General features: G+C 29.2%; 1 protein-coding gene and 1 long non-coding RNA gene across 2 annotated transcripts; one reads left to right on the top strand and one right to left on the bottom strand.

Annotated features, from left to right (window-relative positions):
- Positions 1 to 1,196: 1,196 nt before the first annotated feature.
- LOC132942748 (chitooligosaccharidolytic beta-N-acetylglucosaminidase-like) lies at positions 1,197 to 5,534 on the bottom strand. The gene is made up of 9 exons (XM_061011389.1): positions 5,446 to 5,534; positions 4,717 to 4,824; positions 3,840 to 3,998; positions 3,484 to 3,731; positions 3,076 to 3,403; positions 2,260 to 2,587; positions 1,751 to 2,173; positions 1,561 to 1,685; positions 1,197 to 1,478 (listed from the first exon to the last, which is right to left on the bottom strand). Exons 2-9 carry the CDS (start codon positions 4,812 to 4,814, stop codon positions 1,373 to 1,375), a joined length of 1,815 nt encoding a protein of 604 aa, XP_060867372.1. The 5' UTR covers positions 4,815 to 4,824; positions 5,446 to 5,534; the 3' UTR covers positions 1,197 to 1,372.
- A 2,596-nt stretch (positions 5,535 to 8,130) lies between these two features.
- LOC132942485 (uncharacterized) lies at positions 8,131 to 9,005 on the top strand. The gene is made up of 3 exons (XR_009664289.1): positions 8,131 to 8,397; positions 8,568 to 8,623; positions 8,695 to 9,005. It is a non-coding gene; the product is annotated as an uncharacterized LOC132942485 (long non-coding RNA).
- The last annotated feature ends 17,736 nt before the right edge of the window (positions 9,006 to 26,741 follow it).

Below are 26,741 nucleotides of genomic sequence, written 5' to 3'. Positions count from 1 at the left end.
AAATGTTGATAACCATTTCATTATTCGCTAAAGAAAATTGGAAACCGGTATACAAAACCGAAATTTCTTAATACCGGTATTGCGAAGTTGAAACCGAATCGTAAAATTTTAAAACCGGTATACAAAATCGAAACCAAAATAGAAATTTCCTAATAACGGTATTGAAAAATTAAAACCGAAATCGAAAAAAATTAAAAACCGGTATACAAAATCAAAACTGAAATTATTTCAATCGGTTTCAAAACCTGATTTTGCGTAAAAATTCCCGTTTTTCCTCAAATTTTTTTTGTTTTTTTATGCACTTTTGAAAACTACTAGGAACTTAAAATTTTGACCTCTCGATTGTACCAAAATATATAGTCTCATTTTAAGCTATATATAGACGAACATATTCACACATCAGCACATCACACTGTTCTACTGTTCTAATAAGTCTATAGCATTATATAATAATTGCTGTGCAAAATAGTATATGGAATATGAGATGTTTATGGCATAAATTGGTTCAATATTGAGTATACAGTATTACTAAAAGAAAAATAAATTACTGGCTAGAGGCTATTAATAGCTAATTAGTACCTACTTAATATTAAGACCTCTACAAACATGTCATTTTAGGGTGTTCTGTTTAGGCAATTTTTTCGTTCCTTGCGTTCACTGCTCTTCTTTGTTTATTCTTTATTTCATTATACCAATCGCGAAGCTTATATTTTAGATTAGTACCTATACCAATTGTGTGCTCCTTATAGGTATTTTACAATCAATATAGGTACCAATTGGGCAATAACAATAATAATTAATATTTAACTATAAGATAGGTTATTTTTTGATACTATAGGTACCTACATATGCGACGGTTTGCCTCACACTTGTGCACATCAATCATCTCAGTCAGATATATCATATATCAAATATTATTATGCTTCAAGTTGTTTACATAGACGAGATAGACGTGGGAGCCCATGGCTCCTAGCCATAGTAGGTATATTAGTATAATAGACAATAGTAGGTGTATGATCTAACGATTAATCCAATCAAATTATTTATTGAAGTCTGAGTAGGTAACACAATCAGTTGGCTATCTGAACCGGCTGCTTGAGAATGTGTTTTTACTATATATTTTATATTTTATATAATTATAATTATTATAATGCGTTAAAAAATGCACTGCCAGATATAAAAAAAATAATACGATCTACTGCAATTTTATTGCCGAGAATGTATAATGTATAGTTATGATTTTGTATACAATACTATATATCGTACAATTATTAAATATTTGATTTAAATTCAAAAGACTATAGCAATAAGCCTATTTTATTATTTGGATATGTACTTCTTCTAGTCATTAGTTAGTGTATAATTTGAATTATCAATAACTAATTATACATTCGCCTTCACGATCATTACACCATTCTGGAGTAATCCTATCCGGACTGATTCCTAATGATACAAGTCGTTCGCGGTGTTGCAATAGCCTAAAATGGAAAAAATATTTACTATTATAGTTTCGTATTATTTGTATTTATTGTTGTAACGTAATAATAAATTATTTGTTACCTGTACTCGGCTGCCAAAGCGTTAGTGGACGGATCCGCCCATAATCTCTCAGCTAAAGCTGCAGCTCTTGGCCAAACTTTAATATCCAAATTAAAATCATCGGCGAATTCGGAAAACATACTAGTCTAGAAAAATTAATGGAATTTATACATTGCTGTTTGTGTATTTTAAATATTATTGGCTATATTACTTCTGCCCCTAAAATGAGATTAGGATTCTTGGTCATTGGCATTTTGTTGTTGTAAATAACCTTCCACGAATGGTATCTGGTTGGAGGCCGCAATCCATGATCCAGGTAATACACATCTTCTACGGCCACAATCACTCTATAACCTAAGTTTGCTAAATTGACAGCATCTGTATTTCCTTCCCAAACTTCAATAGTATATCGTTTTTTGTCGAGATGCTTCTCTATGATATTTGGATCAGTCAATCCACTAGACCAAACAATTATGTCCGAATTTGAATTGCCTACTTCGTGGTCGTATACAGTTAAGGCTTTATTATGGAACTCGGACCATAGATTCAGATATGCGCTTTCAGTTAGGCCTCGTTTATTAGACTTCATCCAATCGACAATTTCGGCTGTTGTGTTCCAACATCTTACAGCAACCTAAATGTAAGAAGCCAGATTTTAAGATTAAAATGTTTGTTTTTTTCAATGGAATTCGATACCGGTAAAAAAATCAAATAAATTACCTCATCGCCACCCATGTGAAATGCTTCTCCTTCGGGAAATACGTCGATCAGATCTTTGTATATTTTTCCCAACCACGTGTAAGTGTGATTGTTTATTGGATTAAGTTGTCCACACGGCGGCTGTACACAATAATCCTGCCATGGGTGGTTACCCAGACAAATCACCATGTCTCCGTAACCGGAGTCTTTGCCCCATTGCCATCCATACCCTGCGTGCGCTGGTGAATCGATTTCCATAATAATTCTAACACCTCTAACTAATGCATACCTTAGGAGATCTTTGATTTCTGCATACGAGTATATTTTTTCGGGACTATATGCACCATATCTATAATATACACGCAATGGCATTATTTCTTTCTTTATTTTTAATAATTCATAAAATTGATTTTTGAACTCAGTTGGATATTTAATCACTGCAGTTTTGTTATAATTATATTTACTACATATATTGTACCTATTCAATTTATTATTGTACTTTTCTATCGTGAGTAATGGCCACTACTTAATTCTATACGGAAGGCAATAAGTGTAAACATTCTTGGGAGGCAACTATATAGTATATGTACCGATATTTTTAGCGTTTAATTATTTTAGTTGATATGATATCCATTGTATGACATATTGATCGGGCTCTATTTTATGTATGTGGTGACATATATAAAAAAATATGTGACATGTCTATCACGATACGTGTCGATACAATTTCACTATAACTTTACAGCTATTATAGCATCAGTATATTATATTATATTAATCATCATTCATTCGGTATAACGCCGATAAATATAGTTGTAAATTATGATCACGTCTCACCTTGCCATTTGTGGAGCACTAGGCAAATCCAATGGAAAACTATGAGAGTCGGTGGCGTGCCAATGGAATACATTGAGTTTGGAATGACCCATAGCGTCGATTGTCCTTTTGATCGCCGAAAGTGGGAAGTAATTCCTCGAGGTATCCAGCATGAATCCTCTATATGCGTACACTGGCTCGTCGACTATTTGTGCCTCTCCGGCTATCACCAGTGTCTTGCCGTCAAACTTAGGCCGGCCGTACGTTGTTATTAGCTGCCGTAATGTTTCCAATCCGTTCCTAGCACCGTATACGGTTCGTGCTGTAATGTTTGCCGTTATTTGGGTCACTATAAAAAAAAAAATGTGCATCGTGTGAGTTATCATCAGAGCCGAAACCTTTATAATAATTATATAACACACGTCTTACAATTATTGGTGAAAATGTTTAATTCATAACTTTCGTTTGTTGACAACTTAATATTAGTAAAAGGAGTGGCTGTGGTTATGAATACAGTCAGGTTGTTGTCGTTTGGAATACATCGTGGCTCACAAATTTTCCTTAACGATGACAATAAAACTTGAGATACTTCAACCATGTATTGTTTTCCTAATTCGTCGGCCACGGATGATACGTTAAACACAACATTGTCAAGTCCAAATTTAATCACTGGATCTCTACACATTGTTATTAAAATAAGCAATAACATACCACAACATAAAATAACTAAATTAGTAACATTTACTTATTTTGTTCGTTTTAGTAGGTTATATATTTGTTTTTACTTTATACTAGTCATTTTAGTCGGCCTCGGCCAAAGTGACCCATATTGCCCGCAGGTTAACCGACAAACGTCTAATGATTCATTGACTTCATTGATTTCCTTCCTTTCGTCTTGAAATTCACTTATTATACACTTATTGTTCACGCATTTGTAAAGTTTACTTTAAATAAAAAAATTTATAGGTTCATATATTAATATATATTATGATATCAGTATAAAAATAGTTAAAAACAATTTCCGTGTACCTACTATATAGTAATTAGTGATTTACATGTTTTTGTATGGAATATAGAGTATATAGGTACACCTAATTTATCAATTATTCAAAAAATAGAAATGTGTTCAAGGTTAAAATATGGTTAGTCAATTAAGTTTATAATCAATACATTTTTCATAATTTCAGATTTCATCACCAACAACGATTTTACATTATAAAAATTAAAAACAAAAGTTATTGTCCAATAACTGAAGTAAATAGCAACATGAAAAAATAATTTCTAATTATTAGTATGTAAATGTGTTGATGGTTTAACCGTCTAACGATAGGTACCGATTTTATAATGTTTAGACACTCACATTTTATCACATAACATAAATTAGAGATTGAATCAATAAATACCTTGTACCTACTTAATTTTGCTAAGATAATGCTTATGACTCTATTACGTTTATGATGATTTATATTAATATATTCTCATTGTGTCGTTAAAGTATTAGAACACAAATATAAATTTCAAAATAATTATGATTATCCTCATTCAACGTTTCATGACAATGCCTAGGTAGGTAGTAGGTACCTACCTACCTATTTGTTGCCATTGCTACTAATTATCTATTATATTGTTATTAGGTATTTTACATTTTAAGTTTTAAATTACCTGATGAATGGTAAACTGTCTTCGGCTGTAGCTTCATTAGTGGCAGAGAAGTGAAATATAAGTAGTACACATGCAATATAATATGCCCAGCTTCCCATGTTTTGTATTCTATTTAAATATGCGAAAACCGTTTATTATAAATAACAGTAGATATAATAAATGACACATGCAATTATGGAAATGCAATTACACACTTATTGTAATTTTACAAATATTTAAATTTGTAAATAATAGAAACTATAGAATGATATTTAATTAAAAACTTAAATATTAATTTTATATTTTATAAGAATAATTGCGGTTGTACCTACTATATTGAGTCCTATTTTATAAAACTAACAAGTATAAATAAAATATTAATAACAGTTTTACAGCGCGACTCAAAAATCAACATATGAGAAACTCATTAATCATGTGTATAAATTATAAATACGCATATTATAGGTAGTCACATAAGCAGAGAATATCTACTTTTTGGAGAATATCATCTTTTAATTAGAATTATTTAAAAAAAACAATGGTAGGTACCTCATTTTTAGCGAGTAATGTAGAATTTATCTTTATAGTTTATTGATCAATATATTAACTAATAAGAATGATTAAAAAGTAATAACAACAAATTATCTACCTAATCATATTTTTTAATTTGTGTTACTTATTGTCATTGTTATACTGAAACAAAATAAAATAATAACAACATAAATTAAGACATTTTAGCATTTTACTTACATTTAATGCGACGTTCTCCCATAAACTATATTAACCAACTTCTTCTGTTCATAGTACCTAGGTATATGATTTAAGTGAGACGGTTTCAGTTTGAAACCAGTATATTATCATACACTAGAAGGTGATTCGTCCACAACAATCTATCTCCCACTTTTACATGTACTCCCCGGGGCCCAGGCACCAATTTTGTGTGCAACAATTTTATTATAATATTAATATAATGTTACGATAATAATATTATCATATTATTACAAATGATTGCTGTCTGGAGATGTTGTGGTGTACTTTACATCATTAATGAATAATGATGCTAAGCTAATAACTTTTGTTATTTTTTTTTGTTCTGTAGGTTTCTATTCTATTCAGGACTATGGGCACAGAAAAATTAACTCGCAGTGTATAATATTATAAAATTGATTTATTTATATGTAATGTAAATATAGCTTAAGTCAATATAGATCAGCAACAACACCAAATATTACATAGAGAAATATTTTTTTCGGCTTAATCAAATAAAACAAAATGTTTGTAATTATGGAAATTATTGCACGTTGATAACTGTTTACTAACGGATCACTCTTTTGGAAATATCAAAGGGGCAGGAATATTACCATTTTATTATTATTTAACATATTTTTAGTGCATTTTTAAAAGAACTGTTCTTTGTCTGTGTCGTACGTGTGTAAGACGGAGACAAAATGTGGTCATACGGGTGTGACGTCCTCTTAATACATTGTTATGACTTATGTTAAATACTTACCTTAATGTATACCATAGTTGCTAACAAAATACATATTTTGCAGTAATGTATCCATAGAGTACATGTGTAGTAAACATGTTAAGAACAAAAGGATCATACAGTCTAATAGGTGAAGTATAGGTACTTATTCTAGCATTGCAAAAAACTAGAGAAATAATTAAATGCTCCCCCCCCCCCCCAAAAAAAAAAACTATGTCCTTTACGGCACTGCTACCGGCTACCGCCAATTTATATATTCTATAACCGAATTAAATATTTACATGTTTATATCAGTGATATAAGAAGTTGTGAAACACATAGATTACTTCATCAGGTGTAAAAGTAAATGTAAATTATGTACTCAGATGTATAGGTATAAATGTATAATATTTATTATGTAAACAATAATGAATTATTTGTGAAGCGTTTATGTCAGGTTTCTATTTAACCTCTAAACGCAATCAAAATAAATAACCTACCTAATAAAATAATTTGTTATTTTATATATTACACCATTGATTATAGGTACATAGTATAGTAGCACATTATTACAGTACCTAATATAGATAATACCAATATATCTATGCCAGAAACAACAATTTACATATTGTTCTCTCTTCAATAATTTAATCCATCATTATAAACTCATAACATTTTACATATATACATTTACCTATTATGTATTGATAATTAATATTCATAACAGTGACGTAGCTGGGGGGGGGGGCGTTGTACGTGTTACTGTAAATACAAGCAGTACATAGCCGTACAGGAACTGAACCTAAAATAAAACCTCGACACTATGCTAAACTTATCGGAGACTCTAATTAAACCAACTGTGTGTAAGACAGCTTATCAGCCGCCCCCGCCCCCTTCAAAATCCTGGCTACGCCAATGGTTCAATAGGTATATTATAGTCTATTCAATAGTCTGATTTAAAGACGATTGATGATTAGTGATTACCGAAACGTTTTCCCGAATACTTATATTCCCAAATGACAATTTTTAGATTCACGAAAACCGAAATTCCAAATTCATTTTCACAAAAAACCATTTCATGAAAACAAAAATGTTATCGGTATAATAGGTTATAGTTGTAAGTACATAAATGTAATTCGAAAGTGCCGCGAAAGCATTCCCGCTGTGTCGTTGGTTAAAAAATGAAAAAAAAAATGTTTAAATTAACTACCAAGTTTTGTTATATTTTATTTCCTACATATAGATAATATAAGAATGGATAGGACATACCTATACCAGTTTCATACGGGGCTGTGCTTTTTTGGGGAAGAGAGAAAGACAATATGGGGCTTTTTTTAAGGTTATGTCCAAAAACTGTTTACAATATTTGTCAGTTTCAAATTTTTATTTTTGTTTTTATGCCTGAAAATGGAAATTGGAATACTCAAATTACTCTAAACTTTGCGTACATAATTAATTGTAATTAGAATATAGAATAATAATCGTTAATTATTACTAATTAATCATTAAGGTTATTTATTATCATTTATCAATTATCATAACAATATTGGCCCCATATAACCTTAAAAACGTATCACTAAATTTTCTAGTGATAAGTGCTTATGTCCTATCCATTAGGTCCATTTCAATGGCCCCCCCACTTTCGAAATTTGAACTTCTGACCACGCCAAACGTTTGTGCATCGTTTGTGCAGAAATGTGCACCAAGTCCAATCGTTTGTGCACAAAAACTGAAAGCTCTATCCCTAAAACAAAATTGGGGGGGGGGGGGGGCATTGAAACGGTAGCCCCCCACATTGAATATTTGGATTTTTGAATGTGCCAAACGTTTGTGCATCGTTTGTGCAGAAATGTGCACCAGGTTTCCGACGTTTGTGCACAAAAACTCCCAGCGCTATCCAAAAAACAAAGTGAGGGGTATTAACACGAGGGTCTCCCTTTTTTGAAATTTTAAATATTTGTCATATTAATAAATGTTGTTTACGTACCTAATAGGTTTAATAGAATTTTACTATTGCCATGTAAACGTATGACAAATAAAATCTTCAAATATTTTTAATTTATCAAGAAAGCATTATCTTGTTCTAATGTTTTTGATTTCAAAATTGTATGAATAAATACAGTTTTTTCTTTATGCATTTCTTTACTTTATATTTTATATTATATTTTGCTGATGAAAATGTGTTTATGGACAGGTACCTCAACTCGACGTTGCTGTATCTCCGGTCCAATAATGTAAGTTATAAGTCATTGTGTATATTTTAATACAATAGAAGTATAGTAAAAAAAATAATTAATAGACTATATTAATATAGTACCTACTTAATTAATTTAATATACCTAACCGTACCTATATGCATATAAAAATATTATAATAATATATTATTTATGTTTGAATTCATTAGAACAATGGCGGTATCAGACGTCGCTCCCAAACCGGTCGACATCCATCTGCATAACTGTGAGTTGAAAACGTCTATATTTAAAAATTGTTATAGTATAATATTTATCTAATAAATTAATTTTCTTTAGCATTCCGCAAGAATGAGCGGTATAGTTTGAAAACTTACCAAAGTTATCTGGTGGATGTCGATATGTTGGTGAGCAGCCGTTGCACATAGGTCTGATGTACCTATGGAAAGTTATTATTGGATCGGTCATAATATTACGTTGAGAAGTTATCTGTCCATAAACTTATTTTCAGATTTGTAGGCCAATTCCGTTGCCATTTTTTAATCATTCTTTGTTTTTATTAAGGTGGAGGTGTAACAGCATTTTAGGGGCTATTGTAATTCCCACTTCCAGGACTTTATCATACATACAGCCGACAACCCGATGACCTACATTTTTGTGTATTCTGGTCTACCCTATGATGGCCGCGAAGTAACGATCACTTAATATTTATTGTAATATAATATAATATTAAACTCATTATACCCAGTTATTACGATTAATTAGAAATAATATTTTTCAAATAATATTACAGTGTCTTTGTCGAACAGTCAGGTGTACGAAGTTTCCGCTGTGCCACAAAACGGGTCGACGCCGGTCGCTGAACATGGGAAGTCCTCAAGTCCACCCAGCATCGTATTGATGAATCAACAATAAATCTTACATCTAACATCTTACATCTTACATCTATCATTGCAATCTTATAATTATTCACCTGAATGCATGTAATCCTGAATGTACAGTTAATTTATTACTACCCATCTACAAAGTCAACACTGTATTAATAAAAGTATTTATTGTTAAAATAAAATTGAGTTCTATATTATTTGTAGGTACTTAAAAATTATTTGGGTATAAAAGAAACATATTTTAATCATACAAAATTAGATAAAATAAAAGACAAAAATAATAAGTAAATACGTCGTGTTGAAAATAGTTTTTAATTAATATAGGTAGGACAGGTACCAATTATGTAGGTACTTATCCAAAACTCGTTTATCAGGAATTAAATAAAAAGGAAAGTCAATTAAAAAAAGTTGGGTAAGTGGATGCCACTCTGCTGTACAGTAGGTTACAAGTGGGTCACTGTAATGGATGGTGTTAAAATTGAATTCAATGATATAATATCATTGTATAAGAAAAACGATTCTGAGCGAAAACGGTCCGTCAGCCTATAATATTACCGAGTATATTTGATGATATTGTAGTGAATAAAGTAATTTATATATAACCTATTTACGTGGAACCTTGTTTTAAATTTTTAATCCTTACCTACAAAAGTTGAACATTTTATAAATTTTTAACTACAAAATAATTATTAAATAATAAATTTGATAAATGTTGTCAACATTTGAACTTTAAATGCTTATAAAAAAAAATTGTGCCTATGTATTTTTAATATTTTTCAACTGCTATTAGAACGATATATCAGGAGCCTTATATTAAATTTTCACGCTTTTTTACCCAACAAATAAAAATTTATTGATAATTATAGAAAAAAAAACTAAATAATTGAAAACTGACTATGTCCGTAAACAGCTCAAAAAGAATCAAATTATTTTCAAAATTGTATTATGTATAGAAAATGCTAATATAAACATTCAGTGAAATTTTAAAGTACCTACAGTCATACGTTTTTTAATTACAACAAAATAAGAAAATCGTTACATGAGAAATCGAGTGAATATCAAATGTTGTAAAAATATGAATTTCAAACGTTCATAAAAATTTAATTTGACTTTTTTGTAGACATTTTTTTTTTGATATAGGTAGGTAAACTTATGGATAATCTTGTATTACATTTTCGAATCTTAGATTGAAAAAGAAAAATTTTTATGAATTCTCAACTCAAAATAATTTGATAATTTTCATGATTTTTCCGTATTTTGTCAATATTTGAACTTTAAATGCTTATAAATAAAAACCGTGACTAAGGATTTTTAATTTTTTTCATCTGCCTTTGAAACAATAACCTAGGAGCCTTCTATTACATTTTCAAGCTTTTTTAACCAACAAATAACATTTTATTGATATTTATAGAAAAAAAAACTAAAATAAAATGGAAACTGAAAATGTCCGTAAACAGCTCAAAAAGAGTCAAAATATTTTCAAAATTGTATCGTATATAGAAAATGCTAATATAAGCATTCAATCAAAATTTAATGTACCTACGGTCATTCGTTTTAGAGTTGCACCAAAAACCAAAATCGATTTTCTCGAAAACGGACTTTGCGTAAAAAATTCCCGTTTTTCCTTTGTTTTTCACGTCACTTTTGAAAACTACTTGGAAAATTTTACTTTTGATCCCCCATAGTACCAACTAGATTCACTTTCCTATTAGAAAAGTTACTGTTAAAGAAAATTCAAGCACTTTTACTGTCCTAAAAAGTGATGACAGACACAAAAAAAAAAAATAAAAATAAAACACACATCATTGTAAAATCAATACATTCATCGCTTCCCTCAGAATATAAAAAAAAAAATTGGAAGTGACTCTGCTGAACAGTAGGTAACAAGTGGGTGACTGTTATGGATAGTGTTAAATTTGAATTCAATGATATAGTATCATAATATACGAAAAACCATTTTAAGTGGAGACGATTTGTCAGCCTAGGATATTGTATACTATATTTATATTGATATTATTAAATATTATTATTACCGTAGCCGGTTAAGTTGAATTATTATTATTTGTTTATTATCGTATTTGTATATGATAATATATTTTAGACGTTTCAATTACCCACGAATAATATTTTTAAAATAGGCATATGTATATATTACAAGTAACAACGAATTAAAAACGATATTGCAAAAAACAATTGCCGGAAATCATTAGTTTTTAACTGAAAACGACAGGGAAGTCTGAACTTGGCAGTCAGTCTTATTTTTAAGTTATATGTATTATAACTAATTGAAATTTTTGATATTTTCATATGTACCCGGTGTACCACACTGCGCTTGCTCGAACAATTAAAATCAAAAACATCCCTCGACTTGTTATGTAAAACCACCATGGGTGGGTGTCAGAATTATTTTTGCATCATCAATTTTAAAACGTTGATTTACCTAGATTAAAAAAAAAATTAATTTGTAATACTTAAGCTCGGTTAACTTTAAGCGTTGTACAGGTGCGTAAAACACCGAAAATCGTGAACTTCGTAAGGCTATACCATAAAAACCAATGAATTGCAGGTAGTCGAGTTTTGGACAAGTACCTACATGTCCTACATAGATAACTTATAATAATTCATATTGTAAATTAATTAGGTACCAAAAAAATATAACTTTATAACTTCTCAAACACTTTGTCTATTGGCACTGGCGGGAGAATGTATTAGAATGTCTATAAACATGCGGACCAGTTTGTATAGTTAAATTTGGCATGCGAACTATAATTGAAATAGAAAACCAGAATAGGCGCATTGCAGATGACAAAGATTTCTGTAAAAGAACAACGTTTTATCAATATACCGTATAGGTACTGATAATACTGATAGTACTAGATAATACTATAATATATAAGTTCTATGAATTTATCATAATAAACAATATATTTTATAATATCTATGGCAATCGTCAATTGTCGAAATTCGTCGGCGACGGTTAACAATTCTAATAGTTTCAGAAATACTATTGTATTATAAATATAATATATTGTATATTTTGATTTCAGTGAACAAAAAAATAATAGGCCACAAATATAAACGGACAGTTTGTTAAACCGGATAAGTTGTAACACAAACTCGCAAATTTCGTTTGATCAGGTTATTTTCATAAAATATTTCGATACTTTCAAGTTTCAGCTCATCGGAGTGAGATGATTAGATAAAGATGGATGAAGATAGCTGTTTCTTCGGCGATGGCGGCACTCTAGCTACGTTTCACCGGAAGAGTAGATGTTTACGAGTAAGTTTGTTTTCATATTATTACCTACTATTTTACATTTACTTTTTAGACTTAAATTAAATATTTATTGCCACGGACAATCTGTTAACTACGTGACGTAGAAGCATTTATAAGTTTAATCCCAATAGCGCAATGTATAAAATACGCGAGACCGTCTTCGTTTCACCACGCCAAGTTTAATACGCACCTTTTTGCATGTTATACTATACGCCGGGTATCACCTTAGGTTTGCGCGAAGTATTTAAAACAATATAATGTTATTAATCTTTATATTTTATATTTTTATATACATAAATACACCTCATATATTTTATTAGCATACTTACACCTTTTTTGGTGTAGTTTATATCCTAGATGGCTATAGATATAGGTATTAAATGTCTTGCAATTATATATTTTACTATAATTATTAATTTCATTATAATATAATATAACAATACACTCTAAATTAAATTAGTTGTTATTAAGACAGACAGTCTTAAAACAAACTCTTTTCTGGACGTTTTCAAAACGTATTATGCTTAAAAAAAAATTGCACAGTTGTCGTAGCAGTCAGTTTCTATATCAACCCGTGTGACATCAAATAAGAATTATTCTTGTTTTTTTAAATAGTTTTTTCGAAAAATATATGTAACATGTATAGCTCATACAATTATGAATTTATAGTTAATGAAAATGCGGATGTTTATACTTCATAGATATTTTTTTAGTTAATAATCGTGTAAATAATTTGATAACAATAAGGTTACTTACTCATTACTAGTATCAATTTTATTATATTACGTGTAAAATCACCAACACAAGGTGCAGACTGCGTTAAAAAAATTAAAAACATAAAATAAAATATAAAATAATGTTGTAGTAGAAGCTGGAAACTGTAGTTTATTTTAATTTATAATCTAATTAATGTAACCGAGAATGTAACTATTAAATTCATCATTGAATGATTATTCAGAGATCACTTTGTGATAAATGTAAATTAAATTAAAAATAATTAAAAAACATTTTGTGAAAGGAACAAGATTACTGCTAATATTTAAGTCTTAATTATTATTAAAAAATAAATACAAATGATAGATTTTTTAATAGCTTTTTACTATTAATATTCAGTGTAAATATAGTTTCTGATCGACTTACCAATATGTAATAAACCTATATGTAATAAAATAATTATTCATATCAAATAATCCAAACAATTTAATGCAAGGATTCTCATAAATTGATCTTACAGCAAGAACAAAGAAAAAATAATTAAAAATATTTAAAAAAAAAAAACACACATCATTGTAAAAATATAGTTGGTATTATAGTATTTGATGAATTTACTGTATACGTTTATGACTTTATGTTAACTCTAAAATCCAGTAATCACATTTTTATTTAATAATTCATAAAATACAATATGCTCTTATAAAAATATTCTTGTGCTACTGATATCTATTGATATCTACTGATATCACCACCTTAATCAATAATTAAATTGATAAACGAAAATAATAATTTAAATAATACCTAGACACAGAACTCTTTGATATAAAAAGTTGCATTATATTATATCCGTAGATTCATCATATCGACGTACCTAGTATGATATCTATCATTTATTTATTTAATCTATGGCAAATCTCAAAGTCGTTGCAGAAGACACAGTCGCTTAAAAATTCTAAAATTTCAATAAGCAAAGAAGATATGAGCAAAAAACTTAATGCGTTTCGTATAATTTTATTTTTCATAAATCACAATATTCTAAGTTCTGGCTGTATTCTGGAGCGTTTCCTCATGGGCGTCGCAGTTCACACACGTCACGGATTCCGCCGAAGGAGTCGATAATTAAAGTAAGTTTGTTTTTATATTCTTTTGGGGCTTAAATTTACTTTTAAGACTTTAAACAAATATTTAATGTCATGAAAAATGTGCTATCCAAGTGTTGTAGGCGCATATTTTAGTTCCGGACTAGAAATGTATAAAATACGCGAGATATAAACGCCGTCGTCGTTTTTCCAGTCCCTGTTAGTAGAATAATTATAATTAATAGGTGCATACCTATACAGGGTACTTAATATAAATATATAAATATTTTGGTTTAATTTATAGAAATATATGTTATGACTTATAACTGATAATAGTCATAAGATACAATTTTAATTAATAACTGGTAATTTTTTTTCCAAATACAACGTTATAAGTTATAGGTAACTATTAATTAATGTCTCATACTTAACTTCTATTGTTCACCTAATATCTATATTCTATATCATAGGGATTAGGGATGTATAACCATGTACACATAAAAGTATATTCACGGAATGGTCAACTGCCTATCCTGACGTGTGCGCACTTATGAATAATATACCTACTCATATACTCGTATAGGTACCTATATAAATAGTGTAATACTACATACACGAATGTGTTACCTATTATGTCCCTTAAAGTTCAACAGTTATTATTATATTTATTTATTTTTTAAATATAGGTAGGTACATTACAAGACTCTAATTAAAATCACATTTTTTTTTTTTTTTTTGAACACAATGTTTTAAAAATTATTAATTAATTTATTAATGATTAGGTAATGCTTTTATAAGTAGGAAGGTAGGTTTTTATACCTACCTAACAAAATAAGAAAATACATAATGATTAATGTTATTTAATATGATTTGTAAGTACATAGCAGATTATACCTATCACTTGGTGACGATTATTTTTGTTTTATACGTTCTTCGTAATTCAGTTCCGTCACGATAGTTTTAGTTTTCGTTAAATGTGAAACATACATTTTCTATGCATACGGGATACGGGCATTAAATATTTGGGTTTTAAGAGAACACCTCAAACGTACGTTTTATTTTGGGGGTTTTACGGGATATACCTATAGGAAATTTTCTTCAAATTTTCACATTTCACTATTTGATATTGTGATATTATTTGTACCTAGGTTAAGTTTCTGTTTTAGAATCGATCGATATGTTACCTAGGTATACCACATTCTTTAATTTAAATTCTGGTAGTCGAGTATTGGACAAGTACCTACGTAACTTATAATTCGTATCGTAATTTAATGACTAAAGAAATATAATTTTCCCAACAGTGTCTAGGGCCACCGGCAGCAGAATGCATTATAGAATGTCTATAAACTTGTGGTCTAGTATATGGTTAAAATTGGCATGCGACCAACAACTGGGGGCTTGTTCTGGAAAATTTAAATGATCTAATAAGGTTCATCTCATTATTTGAATTAAATTAATTTTTAAGCGATTGTTGTGTTAATCATTTTTTAAATTTATTTCATTCAACACACTCGTCTTAGTTTTCTAGTACCTCTAGATTTCTCACAAAATTCAGATCGATCATCTCATAGCTTTCATATTCAAAACCAAAAAAATATGTATTTTTATCTTATTTCAATCTTTTTCATCGAACACCAGAATATATTACAGATTATAAAGATACTAGTATTGTATACTAGATAAGTTTCAATTAGCGAGATGTAGACGGATGAAGATAGCTGTTTTTTCGACGACAGCGTGTGCTGCAGTACAGCTAGGTTTCACTGGAAGAGTCGATGTTTATGCGTAAGTTTGTTTTTATATTATTTTGGTCTTACATTTACTTTTTAGACTTGAATTAAATATTTATTGTCGCGAAAAATCTGTTAACTAAGTTACGTAGAAGCATATACGTTTACTACTGCCTACCAAAGGCGCAATGTATAATAATAATAAATCATACGCCAGTCCGAACAATCCAAACGCTGTCTTACTCGTAGTCGAGTTCTAGTTGATAACTGGCTTGTGAAATAATGTAATTTTTGTTAGGTATAAAAATAAAACTAATAAATCCTTGAATACAACATTTAAAAATACAAACTCTGTGTAATAAAAATTAATATTAGGTATTTATTGGTAGGTTTATATAATATCTGTAGACTGTAACGCATAGGTCATTAGAATATTGTAGAACATTTTACTGCATAAGATGCGTGTTATTTCAGAAATGGTATTCGTCAGTGAACATTTTCAAACTGGGAATAATATTATATCATAAGCAGATTGAAATGTGTGAACGTTTCAGTGCTTCGAAGACTAAGTTTCGTAGCAGATTTTGATTCCGTCACGGGGTATGTATTTTCTTATTTCCCAGTAGGTTTTTTTTTATTATAGTTAATTGATCAGGGGATGTATTGCCCGAAAAGTTTCAATATTTGTATTGTAACTATACTGGTATAACACTATTCGGGCTATCAATAAAGTCGTGTTCAAAATTAGAAAATTGGCGAGGTATGATATTTTTTTAAGCAATTCTTTCGAGTAGGGAATTCGCTCAATGATATTTAAATATTTTCACCTATAATCAAGTACGATGACTTGTAGGTAACTAGAGACTGAGTGAATAGGAATTAGGAAGTATGTGATATGGCGAAGATAAGGAAATGGGTCAACAGGATTTCAGAATGTTTGGTGTATGAAAGGGAAAGATGAAAAAGAAATGTAAGGTTAGGGTAGGTAAGTGGAGTGAGAGTAGCAGATATGAGAATAATAAGTAAGGTGTTAAGGTACAAAAGAGAATAGAATAAGAAATTAATTAATTAAGGGTAGTGTAGGGTAGTGTACATATTGTAGTGAAAACAAGAGAGAATACGTTTAGGTGGTTCGGTCACTGTGTGATAAGAGATAGTGAGAGTGGCTATAGAAGTTAATTTACGGGAGAAATGATGGACGAGAAGACTGAAGAAGAGATGGATAGACAGAATACCGATCATATGGAGGTGTGGAATGAGAGTGGCTGAACCTGTATATAGCTGTGAGAGACGGGGGAAGAAAAAGTGTAAAGGTAGAATAGTTATGTTAACAATGCCGAATACGTAGGAAAAATCTTGAATTACAAAGGCCCTATTGACTCTTTGGCTTCAACTAACCATAGGTTAACCTAACTAACCTTCTTATGACTCATTAGGATACTTTGAATAAAAAGATCCTGAGTTGCAGGTTGCCGAACTTAAGTGTTTGATTATCAAGTCGATCCTTTGATTGTTGACACCTTAATCTGATGAAGCCCATAGATAATAAAGATATTATGTCCTATCCATATCTTTATTATCTATGATGGAGCCATACTCAGCTCACTCGTGTAAACTTGTTGCCGGTTGGGATGTCAGCGCACTATTTGTTTTCCATCTTTGACCCACGCGTAGCATACCAAATTTACAATTAAAAAAACACTAAAATGATTGTGCGTGGGTCAGAGAGAGAAATAAATGGTGCGCTAAAAAGCTGACATCCTCTTAAGTGTTATCAAGTTGAAGAAGCAGTTGATTGTTGAAAATTTGACATTTAACATTAACTGTGGTAGGCATTATGATTGGAAGTAAAAGTAATTAGCAGGGTTGTGAATTTAATGAAATGAAAAAGTGTTAAATATTTGCCTGCATGTATGCACTAAAAACAGGCAAATATATGCACTGAAATATTCAAAAATATGCACTTAAAATTTAAAAAAATACTGAATAAAAACGTTTTTATTAAACATTTTTAAATTAATAAACTATAATTCAAATTGGTTTACAAAAAAAATTCTTTATTTACACACTTGGTAGGTAGGTATGTAGGTAGGTAACGGATGAACCGAAAATATAAAAACATTTTAAGAAAATAAGCATAAATACGAAGAAATCATGAAAACATGCAATTATATTAACTAACTAAATAAAAAAAATGCATATTAGTAACGGTGTTGTAATAGTAGGGATCTCCCAAAAAAAATACGTACATAAAAGCCAAAAAAATCATAAAAAATAAAAATAAAATCATAAAACCCAACTGTAATAAATATTAATTTATGAAAAAGTATATTAAAAATCATTATTATTATAAATGAAACAAAACTATGAACTATGGACCGTGACATAATATAGGTATTTCTATATTTTTAGCTCCATAATTTCTGTTAAAATATTAGGAAAATGTATTAAGTAAAGTAATGTAAAGTGCTAAATTTGAGCTATTACTTAAAATATTATATTCATAACAAATTATCATAGAAGGTTAGGTACTGTTATTCCACATACTTATTATAGTTTAATTTAACTACAACATTCTAGTAGAGTCTGATAAAATTTGGTTCCACGACTTTGATCATACAAACTTTAAATACTAAACTATGGGTCTGAAATTTAGTTTATATAGATGTAAATAATCCAAAACATATATTGCTTCAAAATATAAAAATAAAGTGTCTTGTATTGTAGTAGGTGGGTAACTTTAAAAAAAAAAACTAAAAAAAATCATACTTGAAATCTATGTATAATATACGTATATTGTAATAAATGTTCAAATGTTTACTATAGTACATTATAAAAAATTAACTTAAGTTCAATATAATACATTATAAAAGGTGTTCAAATAAACATTTCATACCAAAAATTTTGTTAATTCACACAGTCTCTCTTCAATTTTAAATTTTTCTTCAAATTATCTACAAAATATAAACGTTTAGTAAATTGGAAGACTTGATTAAGTATTTAATCATTTATCTAAAAGAGATGTGCCGGGTCGCCACATTACTATATCGAGGGGCCATGGTGCAAGTGTCGTCCATAAATATCATAACATATATTATATTAGAAATACAAACTTAATATTTCACTAACAGTAAATATTATAAAAAAATATTACGAAATGTTCTATACTCATATTATATTATGATTGTATTAGTTACAAACTCTTGAATTAAGAGTTATGTGTGAGGATTTAATTGATTCCCTAAAAGGAAATGGCTCAAGGTTTCCTCAGTAAGTTGAGGTAGGTTAGGTTAAAGTACCCGAAAAAAAAAACTGATTAATTCAAATATAGAAGGTACTTATATCATATACTTTTATCAAAGTATGATTGTGTTAGCCACAGTCTTGTGTAAATGATAATGTCTTATGTTTTCCCAATCTAATTATACAAAATACTGAAAATTAATGAAATCACAAATATTAGTACAATAGAGAGACTGTGCATTGATTTACAAATTTGTCTTAAATTTACTTTTTGCATAGACAATAATATGAAGGTGGGCTGGGCTTTTAATATCAGAGTATGGGGGACAGGGCTGGGAATTCATATTATGAATTGAAATATTTAAATAATAATAGAGATTATTTTATGTGCTTCAAATTGTTTACACGAGTGAGCTGGGTATGGCTCCATCATAGATAATAAAGATATAACATAATGGATAGGACATGATAGTCTTATCAGCGGTCTGATCTTCGAGGGGAACAATTGAGGCCAACTCGAGTATCGACTATCAATATAAAGGAGCCTCAATTTCCTTCCCCTCCGGGAACGCGGCCTGAAATGTATTTAAAATAGGCGTGGACTATACATATCTTTATTATCTATGGGCTTCATCCACAGCATGGATTAGGGTTGTCAACAATCTAAGGATCAACTTGATAATCAAACACTTGAGTTTGGCAGCCTGTAACTCAGGATCTTTTTATTCAAAGTGTTCTAATGAGCCATAAGAAGGTTAGTTAGGTAAACCTATGGTTAGTTGAAGCTATGGTGATGATAGACGACTACCATCACCGGTCGTGAGCTTTGCGATGATCTTTTCCTACTAACTATCAAGGTATTCGATATTGTAAACATAACAATGAAAGAAAATATTTAAATATTATTAATTTGGTTAGGTTAGGTTAGGTTAGGTTAGGGCAGGAAATTAGATGTAAACTAATTATCATAGTTTTTAACACGGTCTTAAAGACTGTCAGCAAGAGTTGTACCAGTATAGTTATTAAAAACTTAAATACAGCCAACATTAAATAATGATTTTTTTACCACAACAAATTATAAAATGTATTTTAAAATATAACAAAATATTATTTTATTAGGGTTTTATAAGGTTTTCAATACTTATGAGTTTTTGTAAATAGAAAATGTATAAAATCAATAGTTTTAATTTAATATATAGTTTTGTGTTTGAATATCCTATTGTCAAAGAATTCTCAGGGTTTCCTTTCCACATTTTTTTACATTGTACTAAATCTAACTTTTTTCCTCACATATTTACAAAGACTAAAACAGATATCTGACTATGTTTTTATTTGCATTTAGACTTTATATTTTGTAATTTAATATTGACTATATACCCACCAAACACAATATTATTTTAAATTAAACATTTTATGTCCTTTATAAATTACAATCACATAGTAGAGTCCGTGCAGGACCTTTTATCATTTAATTTCTTTGCATCCTTTATAATTTACATTCATTTTTATACATTTTCTAATACATATATTACCGTGATACACCTCTGATCATAATAACTGTTCGCATTATTATAATGTAAACAACACCTAGTTTTTGGATTGTAGTTAATATGTATTGCAGTAATTAGCTTCCAGCGTATTCTTTTGTTTAGTGTTATTTCACCCAGATTTCTTAAACAATTTTTTTTTCACTTCATTGAACTCTAGTAGATTTTTTTGTATAAAAATTTTTCAAGATAAACCGGCTATACCTGGTAGTACGCTGAGTACCTGTGTACATAATATATTATTTGAAAAGAGACTGGCTAGGTTCTCTCACGTTCCCCATTCAATTTATTTTTTTATATATTTAACTTTTTTTGATTCTTTTATATATATCTTTTTTTAACACATAAACAACTTGGTGCCAAATGATTTTTTTAAAATTTTTTATCTGCTTCTTAAAATGTGTTTGCCTGCGGTAGCCCACGTTCCCCTTTCAATTTTTTTTCATAAATTTAATTTAATTGATTTTTAATATGAATATTTTCAAATTTGTGAGTCTTCAGAGAATTTTTTTCTGTTATATAATTCCTATCTAGATCTTTCTATATAGATTTTTTAAACACTTACAAGCCGGCGCCAACACCCTCCTTCAATTTTTTTTTATGATTTTAACTCTGGCCAAATTTTTTAAACATTGACAATCAGGTACCCTTTGAATAATCCTTGTTTCATGAAATAAATATTTTAAATGGTTTCTTCTGTTTAATATTCTGGGCATTTTAGTTTGAACTTTGAAATGTATTTTTATTCTGTAAAATTTTTTCCGAATTTTTTTTTTGTTTCCTAAAACGCATTTGCCTGCAGGCGCCAACACCCTCCTTCAATTTTTTTTTTTTGTAATGTAACTCTAGTTAAATATTTTGTATTGACTTGAAAATTGATAACTTGGTGCCCTATGAATAATTATTCTTTAATGAACTAAATATTTTGAATAGTTTTTTCTGTTTAAGATTCTGGGAATTTTAGTTTGTACTTTGTAATGTGTATTCCTACAGTTAAATTTTTTCAAAATTTCTTTTTGGTTTCCTAAAACGCATTTGCCTGCGGGCGCCAACAACCTCCTTCAATTTTTTTTTTTAGTAATGTTACTCTAGTTGAATATTTTGTATTGACTTGAAAATTGATAACTTGGTGCCCTATGAATAATTATTCTTTAATGAACTAAATATTTTGAATAGTTTTTTCTGTTTAAGATTCTGGGCATTTTAGTTTGTTCTTTGTAATGTGTCATCATACAGTTAAATTTTTTCAAAATTTTTTTTGGTTTCCTAAAACGCATTTGCCTGCGGGCGCCAACACCCTCCTACAATTTTTTTTTTTAGTAATGTAACTCTAGTTGAATATTTTGTATTGACTTGAAAATTGATAACTTGGTGCCCTATGAATAATCATTCTTAAATGAACTAAATATTTTGAATAGTTTTTTCTGTTTAAGATTCTGGGCATTTTAGTTTGTACATTGTAATGTGTATTCCTACGATTAACTTTTTTCAAAATTTTTTTTTTGGTTTCCTAAAACGAATTTGCCTGCGAGCGCCAACGCCCTCCATCAATTTTTTTTTTTATGATTTAACATCTAGCTAAATTTTTTAAACATTGACAATCGGGTACCCTTGAGTAATCCTTATCTTTAATGAACTAAATATTTTGAATAGTTTTTTCTATTTAATATTCTGGGCATTTTAGTTTGTTCTTTGTAATGTGTAATCATACAGTTAAATTTTTTCAAAATTTCTTTTTGGTTTCCTAAAACGCATTTGCCTGCGGGCGCCAACACCCTCCTTCAATTTTTTTTTTTATGATTTAACATCTAGCTACATTTTTTAAACATTGACTTTCGGGTACCCTTGAGTAATCCTTATCTTTAATGAACTAAATATTTTGAATAGTTTTTTCTGTTTAAGATTCTGGGCATTTTAGTTTGTTCTTTGTAATGTGTAATCATACAGTTAAATTTTTTCAAAATTTTTTTTTGGTTGCCTAAAAAACATTTGCCTGCGGGCGCCAACAACCTCCTTCAATTTTTTTTTTATGATTTAACATCTAGCTAAATTTTTTAAACATTGACAATCAGGTACCCTTTGAATAATCCTTGTTTCATGAAATAAATATTTTAAATGGTTTCTTCTGTTTAATATTCTGGGCATTTTAGTTTGAACTTTGAAATGTATTTTTATTCTGTAAAATTTTTTCCGAATTTTTTTTTTGTTTCCTAAAACGCATTTGCCTGCAGGCGCCAACACCCTCCTTCAATTTTTTTTTTTTGTAATGTAACTCTAGTTAAATATTTTGTATTGACTTGAAAATTGATAACTTGGTGCCCTGTGAATAATTATTCTTTAATGAACTAAATATTTTGAATAGTTTTTTCTGTTTAAGATTCTGGGAATTTTAGTTTGTACTTTGTAATGTGTATTCCTACAGTTAAATTTTTTCAAAATTTCTTTTTGGTTTCCTAAAACGCATTTGCCTGCGGGCGCCAACAACCTCCTTCAATTTTTTTTTTTAGTAATGTTACTCTAGTTGAATATTTTGTATTGACTTGAAAATTGATAACTTGGTGCCCTATGAATAATTATTCTTTAATGAACTAAATATTTTGAATAGTTTTTTCTGTTTAAGATTCTGGGCATTTTAGTTTGTTCTTTGTAATGTGTCATCATACAGTTAAATTTTTTCAAAATTTTTTTTGGTTTCCTAAAACGCATTTGCCTGCGGGCGCCAACACCCTCCTACAATTTTTTTTTTTAGTAATGTAACTCTAGTTGAATATTTTGTATTGACTTGAAAATTGATAACTTGGTGCCCTATGAATAATCATTCTTAAATGAACTAAATATTTTGAATAGTTTTTTCTGTTTAAGATTCTGGGCATTTTAGTTTGTACATTGTAATGTGTATTCCTACGATTAACTTTTTTCAAAATTTTTTTTTTGGTTTCCTAAAACGAATTTGCCTGCGAGCGCCAACGCCCTCCATCAATTTTTTTTTTTATGATTTAACATCTAGCTAAATTTTTTAAACATTGACAATCGGGTACCCTTGAGTAATCCTTATCTTTAATGAACTAAATATTTTGAATAGTTTTTTCTGTTTAAGATTCTGGGCATTTTAGTTTGTTCTTTGTAATGTGTAATCATACAGTTAAATTTTTTCAAAATTTTTTTTTGGTTGCCTAAAAAACATTTGCCTGCGGGCGCCAACAACCTCCTTCAATTTTTTTTTTATGATTTAACATCTAGCTAAATTTTTTAAACATTGACAATCAGGTACCCTTTGAATAATCCTTGTTTCATGAAATAAATATTTTAAATGGTTTCTTCTGTTTAATATTCTGGGCATTTTAGTTTGAACTTTGAAATGTATTTTTATTCTGTAAAATTTTTTCCGAATTTTTTTTTTGTTTCCTAAAACGCATTTGCCTGCAGGCGCCAACACCCTCCTTCAATTTTTTTTTTTTGTAATGTAACTCTAGTTAAATATTTTGTATTGACTTGAAAATTGATAACTTGGTGCCCTGTGAATAATTATTCTTTAATGAACTAAATATTTTGAATAGTTTTTTCTGTTTAAGATTCTGGGAATTTTAGTTTGTACTTTGTAATGTGTATTCCTACAGTTAAATTTTTTCAAAATTTCTTTTTGGTTTCCTAAAACGCATTTGCCTGCGGGCGCCAACAACCTCCTTCAATTTTTTTTTTTAGTAATGTTACTCTAGTTGAATATTTTGTATTGACTTGAAAATTGATAACTTGGTGCCCTATGAATAATTATTCTTTAATGAACTAAATATTTTGAATAGTTTTTTCTGTTTAAGATTCTGGGCATTTTAGTTTGTACTTTGTAATGTGTATTCCTACAGTTAAATTTTTTCAAAATTTCTTTTTGGTTTCCTAAAACGCATTTGCCTGCGGGCGCCAACACCCTCCTTCAATTTTTTTTTTTATGATTTAACATCTAGCTACATTTTTTAAACATTGACTTTCGGGTACCCTTGAGTAATCCTTATCTTTAATGAACTAAATATTTTGAATAGTTTTTTCTATTTAATATTCTGGGCATTTTAGTTTGTTCTTTGTAATGTGTAATCATACAGTTAAATTTTTTCAAAATTTCTTTTTGGTTTCCTAAAACGCATTTGCCTGCGGGCGCCAACACCCTCCTTCAATTTTTTTTTTTATGATTTAACATCTAGCTACATTTTTTAAACATTGACTTTCGGGTACCCTTGAGTATTCCTTATCTTAAATGAACTAAATATTTTGAATAGTTTTTTCTGTTTAAGATTATGGGCATTTTAGTTTGTTCTTTGGTATGTGTAATCATACAGTTAAATTAAATCAAAATTTTTTTTTGTTTTCTAAAATGCATTTGCCTGCGGGCGCCAACAACCTCCTTCAATTTTTTTTTTTAGTAATGTTACTTTAGTTGAATATTTTGTATTGACTTGAAAATTGATAACTTGGTGCCCTATGAATAATTATTCTTTAATGAACTAAATATTTTGAATAGTTTTTTCTGTTTAAGATTCTGGGAATTTTAGTTTGTACTTTGTAATGTGTATTCCTACAGTTAAATTTTTTCAAAATTTCTTTTTGGTTTCCTAAAACGCATTTGCCTGCGGGCGCCAACACCCTCCTTCAATTTTTTTTTTTATGATTTAACATCTAGCTACATTTTTTAAACATTGACTTTCGGGTACCCTTGAGTAATCCTTATCTTTAATGAACTAAATATTTTGAATAGTTTTTTCTGTTTAAGATTCTGGGCATTTTAGTTTGTTCTTTGTAATGTGTAATCATACAGTTAAATTTTTTCAAAATTTTTTTTTGGTTGCCTAAAAAACATTTGCCTGCGGGCGCCAACAACCTCCTTCAATTTTTTTTTTATGATTTAACATCTAGCTAAATTTTTTAAACATTGACAATCAGGTACCCTTTGAATAATCCTTGTTTCATGAAATAAATATTTTAAATGGTTTCTTCTGTTTAATATTCTGGGCATTTTAGTTTGAACTTTGAAATGTATTTTTATTCTGTAAAATTTTTTCCGAATTTTTTTTTTGTTTCCTAAAACGCATTTGCCTGCAGGCGCCAACACCCTCCTTCAATTTTTTTTTTTTGTAATGTAACTCTAGTTAAATATTTTGTATTGACTTGAAAATTGATAACTTGGTGCCCTGTGAATAATTATTCTTTAATGAACTAAATATTTTGAATAGTTTTTTCTGTTTAAGATTCTGGGAATTTTAGTTTGTACTTTGTAATGTGTATTCCTACAGTTAAATTTTTTCAAAATTTCTTTTTGGTTTCCTAAAACGCATTTGCCTGCGGGCGCCAACAACCTCCTTCAATTTTTTTTTTTAGTAATGTTACTCTAGTTGAATATTTTGTATTGACTTGAAAATTGATAACTTGGTGCCCTATGAATAATTATTCTTTAATGAACTAAATATTTTGAATAGTTTTTTCTGTTTAAGATTCTGGGCATTTTAGTTTGTACTTTGTAATGTGTATTCCTACAGTTAAATTTTTTCAAAATTTCTTTTTGGTTTCCTAAAACGCATTTGCCTGCGGGCGCCAACACCCTCCTTCAATTTTTTTTTTTATGATTTAACATCTAGCTACATTTTTTAAACATTGACTTTCGGGTACCCTTGAGTAATCCTTATCTTTAATGAACTAAATATTTTGAATAGTTTTTTCTATTTAATATTCTGGGCATTTTAGTTTGTTCTTTGTAATGTGTAATCATACAGTTAAATTTTTTCAAAATTTCTTTTTGGTTTCCTAAAACGCATTTGCCTGCGGGCGCCAACACCCTCCTTCAATTTTTTTTTTTATGATTTAACATCTAGCTACATTTTTTAAACATTGACTTTCGGGTACCCTTGAGTATTCCTTATCTTAAA

Source organism: Metopolophium dirhodum, chromosome 4 (genome assembly GCF_019925205.1).
Source record: "Metopolophium dirhodum isolate CAU chromosome 4, ASM1992520v1, whole genome shotgun sequence".
Taxonomy (NCBI): domain Eukaryota; kingdom Metazoa; phylum Arthropoda; class Insecta; order Hemiptera; family Aphididae; genus Metopolophium; species Metopolophium dirhodum.
The sequence above is the reverse complement of the archived record's forward strand: the minus strand, read 5'-3'. Positions and strand labels throughout refer to the sequence as shown.